Source organism: Suncus etruscus, chromosome 7 (assembly GCF_024139225.1).
Source record: "Suncus etruscus isolate mSunEtr1 chromosome 7, mSunEtr1.pri.cur, whole genome shotgun sequence".
In the NCBI taxonomy this organism is placed as follows: domain Eukaryota; kingdom Metazoa; phylum Chordata; class Mammalia; order Eulipotyphla; family Soricidae; genus Suncus; species Suncus etruscus.
Window position 1 is genome coordinate 116,569,506 of NC_064854.1, and position 14,101 is coordinate 116,583,606.

Here is a 14,101-nt window from a genome sequence, read left to right on the forward strand (position 1 = left end):
GGATATCCTTTAAGACTATGTTTATCCTTCCACAACCCACTGCTACCACCATCGGCCAGCTCATCTACCAGTTCCATAGACTCATTTTATTCTCAAAAGAGAGGCAAGCCAAACAGAGAAAACCCATAGATACATAGGTCTTGCAGCTGATAGCTCTGGGATCTCAGTGAGGGCGGCAGCGGCGGTGGGGGTTGGGGGGACCACTGACAAAGTCTCAGTAGCTGCATACACACCTCACTAGAGCTGCTAAGCCAAGTCAATGGCTCAACATCACTACTTTCCCACTGATCTCTGCAGACATCTACCCAGCAGAAACTACAAGTACACTGATTTGTGGACTGAGAAAATGAGGGATCCTCTCAAAGTCATGATGGGTAACCTCTTTCACCCCTCTTTAATTCCGTAAGTCCCTGCAGCCATACCTACAATCCACAATTGCTGCTATGTCAGTTCATTGACCTAGCTTCACATATCTTGGAATTCTGGAGTGTGCAGTCACCTGAAACTTCTAAATTTTTCAGTATTGCCATCCCAGTAGAAATATATTAAATTAGATGCAAAATTATCATAAAGCCAACTAAACTCAACAAACAAAATCAATAACGGAACACTCTACTGGCAACAAACAACTTAGTAAGTCTTCAGATAATGACTTAATGATCCCATTGGAGATATGATAATTTTCATAAATCTTCTTTTAATGAATTTTTATAATTAGATTACATGTAGTTATAACAAGCAATATTAAGTAACTTATTTAAATCTGCCTAGGTTACAGGTGTGGGGGAGGATAGGAACCTGGGGACAATGGTGGAGGGAATGTAATACTGATAGTGGAATTGGTGTTGGAACACTGAATGCCAGAAAGATCTGGATTATGAGCAACTTTGTAAACCATGTGCTTAAATAAAGTTATACATTAACAAAAGTATTTTAATCCTTTACCATCTCTCTTTCTCATTTACTAGTCCATTTAAAAATTTTCTATCCCAGGTATGAGATTGAACTGGTATACTAAGCATTAAATATTTCAGAATAAACTAAAAGTACAGATCTTTGATGTCTTAAAATATATCTAGATTGCCAAAGAGATGGTCATAAATATGTATATATGTCTATCTATCTATCTATCTATCTATCTATCTATCTATCTATCTATCTATCTATCTATCAATCTATCTATCTATCTATCATCTATCTATCTATCTATCATCTATCTATCTATCTATCTATCTATCTATCTATCTATCTATCTATCTATCTATCTATCTTTTGTACAAAACCTGGTGGTTCTCAGAGTTACTTCTAGCTTTGCACTCAGGAATTTCTCCTGGCTGGCTCAGGGGACCATATGGGCTACTGGGGAGTGAACCTATCTTGTCCATTTGCAAGCCAAGTGCCCTCCCTTCTATACTATCATTCCAGCCCCAAGACAGCCAATATTAAAAACACATAAACTATTAATGATTTCAATAATGTTAAATGCTAAGAGGGCATAAATACTGAAAACCTATTAATAGTAAATGTGATCAAGTCAGAGAGATTCTAGGTGTTTCTGAGAAAATAATCCTTAAAATAAACTCGGCATTATAGAAAACTTGGTCTTAGTCACACCCACATCCATAGCCAGGTAAAGTCATTGGCCAACTCCAGAGATTTACACTATTCTCAGATATACATAAACCAAGCAGCTAAAATTCATGGGTATACCAGTCTCATAGCTGAAAATTTAGGGTGACTCCAGGAGAGAGAGGCTGAGTTTCTAACCTTCTGAAGCCCAGGCAGCTGCATCTACACCACAGTTGTCTCCATATCAACTCCACTGCTTCGGGACTAATAGCTACAGAAATATCAAATTGACAAAAACTCTAATCTCCTCTCAACTCCCATACTTCCTTAAGCTCTAACAACCACATCCACATCCCACAGCCCTGATGTATAAAGTCATCAGTTTGGTATAGATGCTGGAGTTATTGGAGTGCACAGCAGGTATTCTATCACCTCCAAATTACTCAACATCTCTAATTTCCACCCCAGTAGCATAGAAGCCACATATATTCAAACAATAACAATATGGAGTGTTCAACTAGTAGCAAATAGCTTCAGAAAATGACTTAATGACACCATTGTGAGATATAACAATTTCTACAACTTTTCTTTTCATGAAGTATTTTGATAATTCCATTACCATTTAATTATAACAAGAAATATAAAATAAATGATTTTGTGTCTGCCAAGGGTTCAGGCTTGGGGGTGAGTGGGAGATTAGGAACAATGGTAGAGGTGGATTTATGTTGGAAAATTTAATGCCAGAAACAACAGTATTATGAATACTTTTTTAAAACATGGTTTTTAAATATAAAAATATATATTTTATATATATAAACATGGTTTTTAAATATAAAAATATATATTTTATATATAAAAATATAAAAAAGAAAAAATAGGTCTTAACTAAAGAAAGGAGGAAAAGCAATCCATTCAAGGAGACTACACATAGGTCCATCAAAGTGAGGACAGAGGTTAGAGAAAGAAATCAGAGTAAGAAAGGAATTATATTTTTGTGATCTAAACTCTATAAATAAAGACCTATTAAATTTGCCATATTTTATTTACTAGAAATGAGTCAGATCCAGTTTATATATGAATGGAGAAAATAGCACAAAGTGCATGCCCTACCAGAAAGAAAATCAATGGAGACCATTTTTGAGGATACCTTCAACATGTAGTAAGTAATCAGGAGGCACTTTTAGCATTATTGAGACTGGGAGGACTGGAAAAAGTTCAGGGTTGGATTTTTGTTTTAGACTTGGAAAACTTGAAATAAATTCATTATGACATCATAATGGTATCGTACTGAATAGTACACTGTGACATCACAATTATAAATTATGACCTCATAATGGTGGCACACCATAAAGTACACTGTGACATCACAATAATAAATTATGACATAGTGGAGGCACATCATAATGTTTATATTATATTTATGATGTAGCAGTACTGCAGTGTAATGCAGCAAGTTTTGGAGTATTTATGATGTAGCAGTATAGCAATGCAATGCAGCAAGTTTTGGAGTATTGCAAACTACACCTCAATAAAAATTAATTTGAGAAAGATAAATGCATTTATAAATATCTTCAGTATTTCTGGCTAGTTATGAGATTTTAGTGGTATACATGGACAAAATCGTCCTTTTCCATCATGAAATTTAGATAGCTTAAAAAAAATGAATCAATTATTTAAGTAATTTAGATAATGATAAGGGGTCTAAAGGAAATAATATAGGGTAACAGTGTGAATTTCCCTTCAGTTGTGGGGTCAACACGGGATTTCCAGATTCAAGTAGATTGGTAAAAGCCTTAAGATTTTCCCTAGATTCCTTTTTGTAGTTTAAAGTTAAACTACAAAATTGTAATTGTACTTTTTTCCTCTTATTGCATTTGACAATTTTTTTCTTTGTATTATTATACGTCACCTTTTCTATTAGACCTAAAAATTAACTCCCTTGCCCCTAGTATATCAATACTACCTATCCCCTTCTGAATCTGTTAACACTTTCTTATTTTGTAAGAAGTCTTTTATAGATATGATTAAATCATGGGCTCTGAAATAAAAAGTCTACCTTGAATTATTGTAGTGCAAATACATTAAATGCTATCACAATTATCCTTAAGACACACAAGAAGTGGAAAGAGAGCTCAAAGGGCTGGAGTGTATATTTTGGAAGTCAAAGCCCTTAGCTTCAATCCCTGGCACCACACAGTCACCAGATACAGCCAGAAGTAGATTTCTAGCACTGTCAAGGTGTGGCCCCAAACCCAAAATATAAAATCCCCAAATAATCCCTTCCAAAATGTACAAATGAAGACACAATAAAGAAAGTGTGATCAAAAGGGTAGATAGAGAGATTCAACCACAAATAACTGTTAACCAGCACCCACAGCAACTGAGAGAAGCAAGGAATAAATAGACTGTCTTGTTGAAAATGATTTAAAGGAGTGGCATCCTTCTAATACCTTTAATTTTAACTTCTGGCCTCCAGGAAAGTGAATGAATCAATTTCTGTTGTTCTTAGTCATTAAAATTGTGAAAGTTTGTTACTATAAGCACAGGAGATTAGTATAATTAATCCATGTAATTATCTCCTATCACCAAATTCATGACATTTATCAAATTATAATTACTTAATTACAGAAATTAATTATATAAATTGTAATCTTGCTTGTCTCATTGCATTAATATATAAGCTCAATGAAAATTGAGCTTTTCCCTGTACACCTAGCTCTTATCATACTTAAAATGTGTAGAATATATTGCATTACTAGAAATTAATTATTAAATAAATGGCATTCATAAAGGGGAGAAACTTTCTCTTTACATAGAATTTCCCCCCTCTTTTCATAGAATTCAATGTATTTAATCACATACATGTATGGCAGAGATCATGTCTATTGAACAATGCCTTACAAAAACACTATGATGTAGGCTTTATCACTACAAACAAGATGAATTCTAAACTAAACCTGCAATTTACAGATATCAGAGTCCTACCTCTGTTTCATAACATCGGTTTTTAGATTTAGTGTGCTTATTATCTGGTATGCATAGCTTTGGTAAGGAGCTGGTCTAGGTAGTACTTTTCTTGTTCATCATAAAAGATCTATAAGGTTTGGCAAATTGAAGGGATGCAAATTTGAGATTTTTCAATGAATTAGACTCAGTCACAATTGAAACTCAATATTGATTCCTTGGGTAAACTCCTAACTCTGAATTTTCTTAGTCTCCTCTGAAAGGAGATTAATCCTTATTTATCAGGATCATGGAATTTGTGAATCACTTGACAGACAGACCAGGAGTTCTATGAGTGGTAATTTAATAGCCCAGTATCACTGATTTAATCCAATAATTCAATCATTAACTATATGATTTCAGGCAAGTTATTCTGCTCCAAAAATTGTCAATAGATCATTTTTTATAAGTGTGATTCTGACTTGTAAACTAAATTATATATTGGGAAAATTAAAACTTGAGAGCATCTCTCCCAATTATAGATGTGGGTTATTTTGAACATCAAAACCTTGATATTTTTATGCAGTAAACGTAAGTAATAGTCCTCCTTCTTGGGGACGTTCTTAAAAACAATGGCAGGGACAATCAGACAGACCCCTTAGTCCCTGCAAGAAGCCAGCTTGCAAATCTTGGAATCCAAGGCACGTGAAGGTTCCATGACTGCAGAAATCTTCCAATTTTAGTGCTCACACACAAGATAATCCAAGTGAAAGGAAGTGAAAGGACCAAGAGTCCAGCACCTGGCACAGATATTAAACCAAGAAACTCTTGGAGATACCATTAATTAAGGGTTGAACAGAGCTCAAATGACAGCCTTCAAGGTTCCCAAGATTTCCTCAGTTCCCCAGGCAACGCCGACGTCACCTGCAGCCCTAAGGGGACCAAAAAAAAAAATTCCCGCACAGCAGCTTAAAGCGCAGGCGCGAAGAGAGCGAGCCAATGGCATTGCGCTGCCCCTTGGCCCCGCCCATTTTCGGCCGGTTTGGGGGCGGGGCGTATACCGGAAGCAGGAATTAGCCCGCCTTTTCCCGGGCTAGTGGGCGTTTGTCTTTGCTTGGCTTCCTTAGCTGGGCACCTGTCACTTAGGTGACGCGCACAATCACTCCCCAGGGCCCGCCCGGAGCCCGCCCAGGCAGCTGCGCCCTTTCAGACCGTGCGTACCCCGCCACTATGAGGCGGGTTTGGGGACTCGAGGTGGATCCTGAGAAGAAGCTGATTGAGTTCAGGTTCTAGCGCCCACATTTTCTCACCCACCCACCCACCAACCCACTTGGCAGATTTGCAGCCCATCAGGCCTACTCCCTGGAAGCCTGGAACTCTGGGTCCCTCAAGTCCCAGCCCTCCACCACCCCCCTGCGGGAATGTTCAAAAATGAGTACCAGGTAACCCCGAAATGTCTCTCCAACCTGTCTTAAGTAGAGCTTTCTCTTTTGGGGGTGAGGTAGGTCTTTTTTTGGGGGGTGGAGGGCAATGGATCTTCCTTCACATGCACCCTTCAAACATAACAAGGTATTTATTTATTTATTTATTTATTTATTTATTTCGGAGCCAAGAAGGAATTCTTCATGACTTTTCACCCCAAAACTGGAAAAGAAGAAGACATCAAGGTGGATGGAGCTTTTTTGTTCAGGCTCCCCAATTTCAATGCTGGTGAAGCCGCAGGATGGTTATTGAAGAATACTGATTGCTTGCGATTTGGGGTTGCATTCCCCCCAAAATCCAAGTTCATTGATTCAGGGCAAGGCTCCTGCAGCTTGAGTTTTCACTTGTAACTTGGCTGCTCACTGTTGATGCACTTGAATTTCTTGGCAGTTATGTAGAAGAGAGTGAATGACAATGGGGCAAAGCACAAAGGAAAAAAAAAATCTACCTCCTTCCTGCGCCCTCCTTTCAAACTGGAAGTCTTTGTGCATTAGTCAAAACACCAGTAGTAGTTTAGGATTACTTTGGATATTTGAGAAAGCGCAGATTCTTTGCCCCACAGAACTCTTGAATCTGATCTCCAGAGTTGGGATTTGTGTGCCTTTGTAACAGCACTCTGTTCTGATGCAGATCATACAGAGATAACTCTTAGGGAAATAAGATTCCACTTATATCTGGTTACCTTGAGTGCCCTGCAGTGTATCTCTGCTGTGCCCACTTTCTTGATCTGGGCATCTCCTTCACTGCCTTTCCTGGCCCCTCTACTCCTCTCCCATTTATACTTCTAAACTTTTGTTCACTGTTCTGCAACTCAGTGCCAGTACTAGTCCCTGGCCTCTTCGTTGCTCTCTCATGTCTATTAAACACTACTACCTGCCTCACTATATTTGTCTTCAGTGTGTTTTCTTTCCTTTCTTCCATTTGATGCTACTAAATGTTAGAACAATTTTGGAATTTTCAATTAAACATGTTGTGATTTTTAAAAATGTTTATGCCCCCACTGGGGGGAAAAATAGGAGAAACAAACAAGACAAAGTTTTCTATCTAGTAAGAATTTTATCTTAAAAAATAAAATCTGCCGCAAATTTATTAATACTTAAAGATAGCCTGATTCTAGCAGCTATAGTAGTTCTAATCCAAATAGAGTTTGCTTAGAATTCTGTACATGGAAAAAGAAATGAAATGTCTTAAATTCAAATGATTTGGAAAACCCATATGCAAAAACCCATATGAGAAAATCATGAAGCTGAAAATCTTTACAAAAATGAGACTTACTCATGTGCCATTTACTCTTCAGACTGTAATAGAAATTCTTAGGCAGTTTTTTCAGATTCTCAACCTCTTGCAAAAACCTTTCAGAGATAATCACATTAATTCTTCATACTTAAAATTCACGCACATTCAGCAATGTGTTTAGTGTTTTAACATAAGCATGTCCCTCCAGGTTCTCATATTGTCAGTGTGTCTTTAGACATGTTTTCATTTTCTTGTACGAATTTTATAGCTCTCCAAAATTAGTGTTAAATATATACATAAGGTCTTATAAGACTTCTAAAAGTAAAAATTACTTCCTCAGTGATTGTAACTAAGCTTTTATGTTGCCCAGTACTGAATTATTCATTTTCCCCAATATTTGAATAATTTTTGCTAGCATGATCAAGCTCTTGTTAGGTACTGGGTATTGTGCTTGATGATCGGTGTTTACTATTCTCTGTAATCTAAGAACCCATATTACAGATGGAGAATCAAGATATTAAATAAAATAACTTCATGGCCACATAGTTAATGAATGGCAAAGCTGATATCACTTAAGCTTATTTTAGTATGGCTTAAAACCTTATATCCGACGATGGTTATCAGAATTTACTAACTTGGCCTAAGTTTAATCCCTTTAGTCTAAATTGTACCTCACAGTGATATATTGTAAATTTTGTATAGCAAAGTTTATTTAATGTTTATTGTGCCTTAATTTTTTAAAGCATTAATTACTTTAAGGTAATTCAAAAGAGCACAATGGTGTTTTAAATACAATAGGACTAATAATAAAACTAATGTTCCATATTAGAGATCTACTTAACTGACACATGTTGGAACTATTCAATATGTGGAGCTTACAATTTTTTTAACGTTATCTTGCATTTTAATGAAAATATTTAACTTTTACTTTTAGGGTGGTGCATTTGTTGAAATCTTCAGTGCTCAGGGGAAAAATCCTGGAGCTAAATGGAAGATCCTTGGGAGTCCATCTGTGATTTGGAAAGTAAGTGTTAGAAACTAAAGACATAAATCTTGGTAAGAAATGTAAGTGAAGGTTATATATAGCAAAAGGACTTGATCATATTTCAAGGCTTTCTCTTTCATTCACCTGAAATGTCCATATTATATTGTTCATTGCAGCCCACTTTACAATTATTAAAAATTTTGTTTCTCTGCTTCTTATAACCCTTCTCTGTATGACAAATCCTGATGTCAGGTGATTACTAAAACTTCTTAAAGAAATTTATTGTTCTTTTAAATCTCTTTCAACTCCACTTCAGCAACCATTCTTATCATAACCTGTACCTTCTCACCACTGTATAACCTCTAAAATTATGAAGTGTGATATTGAAGCATCCTTCTCTGACCTCAGTGTTAAAATTCTAAGCAAGATTGATCAGTTAGGCCACTATATTTTTTTCTTCACCCTAGTGGAGACATTGGGCAACCAACCATCTCATACTTTCTTCAGGTTAACATGTATTTCTTTTTATATTTTCTCTTTGTTACCTCTTCCATTTTTCTCAAATCTAGAATCTACTGTCCATGATTGTAATCACTTTCTGGTCAAGATTTTGCAATATTATAGCTTCTATTCTTCATGTTTGTCTAAGAAATAGCCATCTCTTCTGAATACTTAAGTATCTATCTTTCCAGAACCTAAATTTGGAATTCTAAGTGCCTTTGGAGAAAAGACTTAACAATTTATTAAATAGCTAATCATATAAATTCAATATTAAAAGCCCCAACATTTCTATTATGTTTCTTTCATATCTGAGGAGATTATTTCTCTCATCTTTAGGCTTTCACTCACCATCATTTACCTCAATCCCAAACTCACTCCCAGGACATGTGTTCCTCACTTTTCTTTCACAGAAAAAAAATTCTATTAGTCAAAACTAACTTCAGATTTCTGTAACAAAACTTAGGAATTTTTATCCATTCTTATTTTTTTCCATTTTTCTTTTCTTTATACAATCAAGAGAAAAAAGTCTTTCTAGGGACTTTGTTCTATGGACATCTTTTTAAAGATACTGTTAATTGAGTATTTATTGTGGGCCAAGCATAGGGATCAGGATTTTTTTGTTTTTGTTTTGGGGCCATAACCAGTGGCACTCGGGTTACTCCTGGCTCTGCACTAGAAATCGCTCCTGGCAGGCTTGGGGATCATATGGGTTGCCGGAAATTGAAACCAGGTCCGTTCTGGATCTGTCACGTGTATGGCAAAGGCCCTACTGCTGTGCTTTCACTCTATCCCAAGATCAGGATCTTTTAATATGTATTCTCTGCAATAATCTTGTGAGCTAAGAATCTTTACACACATCAAATGACAAAACTAAAGCATGCAAGGCATAGTGTCATTTTTTTTTTCAAGAATATGTCATTGATCTCCTCTAATAGGTTCTACTGAGGCACCAAAAAGAAATAAGCATTTCAGACAAAGGGAATATATATAATATATAATGTATATAATTCTTATTAAGAATTTTCTGAAAAACTTACTACTTTCAAGAAATTGAAGGAATGCTGAGAGTACGAAAAAGTATGAGTAAGGTTTGAAAAAGAATGGGTCCACGTTATGCAGGTTATTAAGGATGATATTGAAGATTTTGGTTGTTGCAAAATTTTAGTAATATGGCCAGATTTCATACAAATGTAATAAAATACTTAGTATCTATATTTTTATTTCAAATAATCTTTTAAGGCTATTTTGAAAGATAAAATAAAAACTTCATTACACTTAATCCTTAAAAGCCATTATTTATACTGTCATTTCTTAATTGATATAAAAAGAAGAGTGGAAGGATCTGTGAAATATTTTATTGTGGAAAGGGAGTCTTTATATTAAGAGATTGATAATTATTTTAAAAACAGTAATTTTAACATTTTTAATTCATGGACTATAGATGTCAGAAAAAGACAGGCTTTATTTTTTTCCAGTTTTTTTGTGTTTTCTTTTACCTTACATAGATATTAAGGTCCTCTTGACTAGAACTCTTAATTTCTACTGGTTTTATGTGAATAAAGAGAACTTGATGTTAGTGTGCTAGTCAAATAAAACAGTGACTAATCCTTGATGATGGCCTGAGTCATGAATTTTTGTACATAGATTAGATCTGTATTTCTAACATGTTTTACCCCATAATTACCCACTTTGGACTTTGTTTTCTTCTAGCTCCTCTTTTACCAGCCTCATGGCATGACCCCAAATTTATTTGATTTTTACTTGTGGCTCCCTTAGAGCATGCCTTAAGGCCAAAAAGAGGCCATATTGCTCTGAGAAATATCATGTTAGATTACTTATTGTAATAGGAAGTAATGTTCAACCTCTGGTATTGATAGAAACTCATACTAAAAGAGTAGCTAGATGCTAACACTTGAAAACTAGTAAGTTGGAAGTTTCTTGGTTGTTTGTAAGATGAATATCTTGAAAAAATAGACTGTTGTTGAATATTTTAGTGTGGCTTATAAATTTCATTTACCTGTGTAAGGGTACAGTTCTCATCAAAGTCAAAACTTAAAGGTTTGTTAATGTGGAATGTCCTTTCTGTGGTTGTACATTCTGATTTTATAATGGAAATCAAATAAAACATGCTTTAGTCATCACTGATTTCATTTTTGTTCTATAGGAGTTTGATAAGGAAGTTAAAAGTTTTGTGTTTGTCCTGGAAGGCAGCAGTCAAACAAACAAAATTCAGTTACCAAAAGAGACTAAGCAAATTCGTAAGTAAGATTTTTTTTTTAATGTTGGAGTTTAACATTTCTGCTTATTCTTTACATTCTTGTACATTGTCATGTTTAACACTTACTGGGCATTTGTTGAGGTAAATTATAAATATTTTTAAATTTAGAGTAACCTTATAATTTAATTAACTTTAGGCCAGCCTTCTAAAAATATATTCTTTATAGATATAGTAGAAATATAATAGTAATTAGATATTTAGAAGATTAAGTCATTAACTAGAAATCAATATTTATTGAACATTTATTGTGTACATATGACATTTTAATCATTTCCCAGTTAGAAAGTCTTTGAGTATCTCTCTCTGAAACTCTTTGAATATCTAAAAATATCTCTTTATCTATGAATCAACACACTGATATCGGTTTCTTATAAAACTGATCAGGTGGGAAGACAAAGATTTAAAGTAAACTCGAGTACCCATTGTAAGACTGAAACTCAATTTTGAACAGCTTTTAATCACAGTGTTGAAAAAAAGTTCATCAATAAAGAGAAGGGTGCTGGAGTGGTAGCACAGTGGTAGAGCACTTGCCTTGCATGTAGTTGACCCGGGACAGACAGTGGTTCAATCCCCTGTCTCCCATATGGTCCCTCAAGCCAGGAGCAATTTCTGAGTGCCTAGCCAGGAGTAAGCCCTAAGTGTTACCAGTGTGGCCCAAAAACCAAAAAAAAAAAAAAAAAAAAAAAAAAGTAAAGAGAAGGAACTGAAGGAAAATGCAATATAATAAATTATCTAATTGTATGACTAATAAAAAAATGGTAGTGATATTAGAAGTTAATCTATTTTTCTATAGCACCTAACTAGAGAACAGTTTATACAGTTTGCTCAGTCCTAATGCTTTTAAAGAATTTTTAATAACAAAAATTTACTCTTACTTTTACTTGTATAAAATGACCTGTGTAATGTTATGAATAACATTAATTTAAATGGTATGTCATGAATAAAGATCAACTTCCAATTAACATTTCTAACCTAATTTCAATTGCCATTATGTATTGCTATTTTATAAGTAAAAGTCACTTTAGTCACCGTGTACTCCATATGTGTTTTGTACTGCATATAGCAGAATATTTGATATTAAATTAAGTATGTTTCTTCTCAACAATATATGAGCATCTCTAAATATGTCAACAAAATTTATTTTACTTAACAACTTAGTAGAGTGTGATATTGATTATCAATTTTTATTTCTTTCCCAGTGAGGAATTTTTCATCATTACTTTGTACTTCTAATTTAGTGTTTTATTTATAGTCAGTTCAATCAGCTGTTAAATTTGTCATAGTAAGAAACTTTGGTTTATAACAATTTGGTTTATATTTTTTCATTTTAACAGGTTGACCTTGAAAACATTAAATCATTAACCAGCTAAATAAATCAGTAAATCATTAGCCCGCTAAATAAATTCATTCTTGTTATCCACCTCAAATATAATGTATAGAGATGCATAGGAGAATCATCTGACATCCCCAGAACTTTCTGTTTGAAGTTCCTATTTGAAATCTCTTTTTGTAGCTTCTGAATCAAATATTCTTGGGATCCACATCCCTGAAGACTTAATCTAAATTGCAGCTGCTCTGGAGGATGAAGTCATCTTTATAAAGTCCCCCACTCCTCTCAGACTTCTCTCTCCTCCCACTGTGATATTCTTTTTTTTTTTTTTTTTTTTTTTTTTTTTGGTTTTTGGGTCACACCTGGCAGTGCTCAGGGGTTATTCCTGGCTCCAGGCTCAGAAATTGCTCCTGGCAGGCACAGGGGACCATATGGGGCGCCGGGATTCGAACCGATGACCTCCTGCATGAAAGGCAAACGCCTTACCTCCATGCTATCTCTCCGGCCCCTGTGATATTCTTTTTAAATCCATCTCTTGTCTTCTTGTTTAAGATCCTTTAAAGCCTACAGGTAGTACTATTATTACGTAATCAGTGGTCTCTGTATTACCAAATTCACTGTCCAATTCCCACTTCTGATCTTACTTAAAACACCAGTAGGATTTCAGAAAGTTGTCACCTTTCTCCAACATTCTTCATTCATCTTGCAGAATGCCCCTACTCTGAGAGAAATATCTTTCTTTTTATAATGCATTCATGATCCTTACACTTTTCTTCAACCCAGCTAATGTTTCTGCAACCTGATCTCAATCCTTGGGCATCTGTATTTACTCTCTTAGTTACTGGCTGTAGTTGAATGGCTATAAATGTCTTGCTGTAACTGACATTTACATAGCAAACCTCTCTCCCAAACTTTAAGACTTGTAAAATTCTATCTAAAATACTATTCTAAGTGAAGATGTCCTTTCTCAGAGTAAAACACAAAGATCTGTAAGATCCTGAAGTATCTGATGCCCTAATAACTTTGCATGGACTTTTATTACTCTTTCCCAATTTACTATCTCCGATAAACAGGTACTCTTGCTTTTTTAAAACATAGCTTATCACCCTGTCACCCTAGCATCATGTTCAATAATGTTCAGTAAATATTTATTAAATAAATGGATAAATATATAAGTAGCTCTTTCTTGATTTTTAGGAAAATATTTATCCTTTCCATGACTTCCTAGTTTCTGTTTGATTAAAATGATTTCCTGTTTGCCATAAAAGTACCTCCTGCAGTTTTTTCCTCCCATTTCTCTTTCTCTGGCTAGCACTTTAGGCCTTCAGGTAGTCAAATAATCTGTAATTTTTCTTTCTCTTTTATCTCCATCTTTCTTACTAACCCAGCTAATTCCTTTTTTTCCCAGCTGAATTCTATTGTTGTTACTTTAGGAAAATCTTGATTCTTCATTCTGTTCCCTCCATAGAATTATATGTTTTCCTAAATTCTAACCCTTCTCTTTCATGAACATAAGATACATTTTTTAAAAAGATAGAGATCCATATCTATCTTCCTCACTTTAAAAATTTTAGCATTGAGTTCTTCATGTAGTTCATGTCCAATAAATATTTATTGAATGATGGCTTTAATTTAATCCATACAAAATTCTGACATATAAATACACATCAATAATATAGTTTTAGGGGTATTTTTGAATTTTTGGGGTCATACATAGCCATTCTCAGAGTTGACTCCTGTCTCTCTGCTTAGGGATTACGCCTGGCATGGCTTGGGG

At 34.8% G+C, this 14,101-nt stretch overlaps 1 protein-coding gene across 3 annotated transcripts in view; it reads left to right on the top strand.

The window, feature by feature from the left end:
* The first annotated feature begins 5,826 nt into the window (after nt 1–5,826).
* CFAP20DC (CFAP20 domain containing) overlaps nt 5,827–14,101 on the top strand; it is a 286,437-nt gene continuing 278,162 nt past the window's right edge. For all 3 annotated transcript variants that reach the window (XM_049777338.1, XM_049777341.1, XM_049777339.1), the window contains exons 1-3: nt 5,827–5,954; nt 8,165–8,254; nt 10,881–10,974. In XM_049777338.1, the coding sequence (XP_049633295.1) occupies nt 5,934–5,954; nt 8,165–8,254; nt 10,881–10,974 (205 nt within the window). In that variant the 5' untranslated portion in view covers nt 5,827–5,933. The remainder of the gene's footprint in view (nt 5,955–8,164; nt 8,255–10,880; nt 10,975–14,101) is intronic.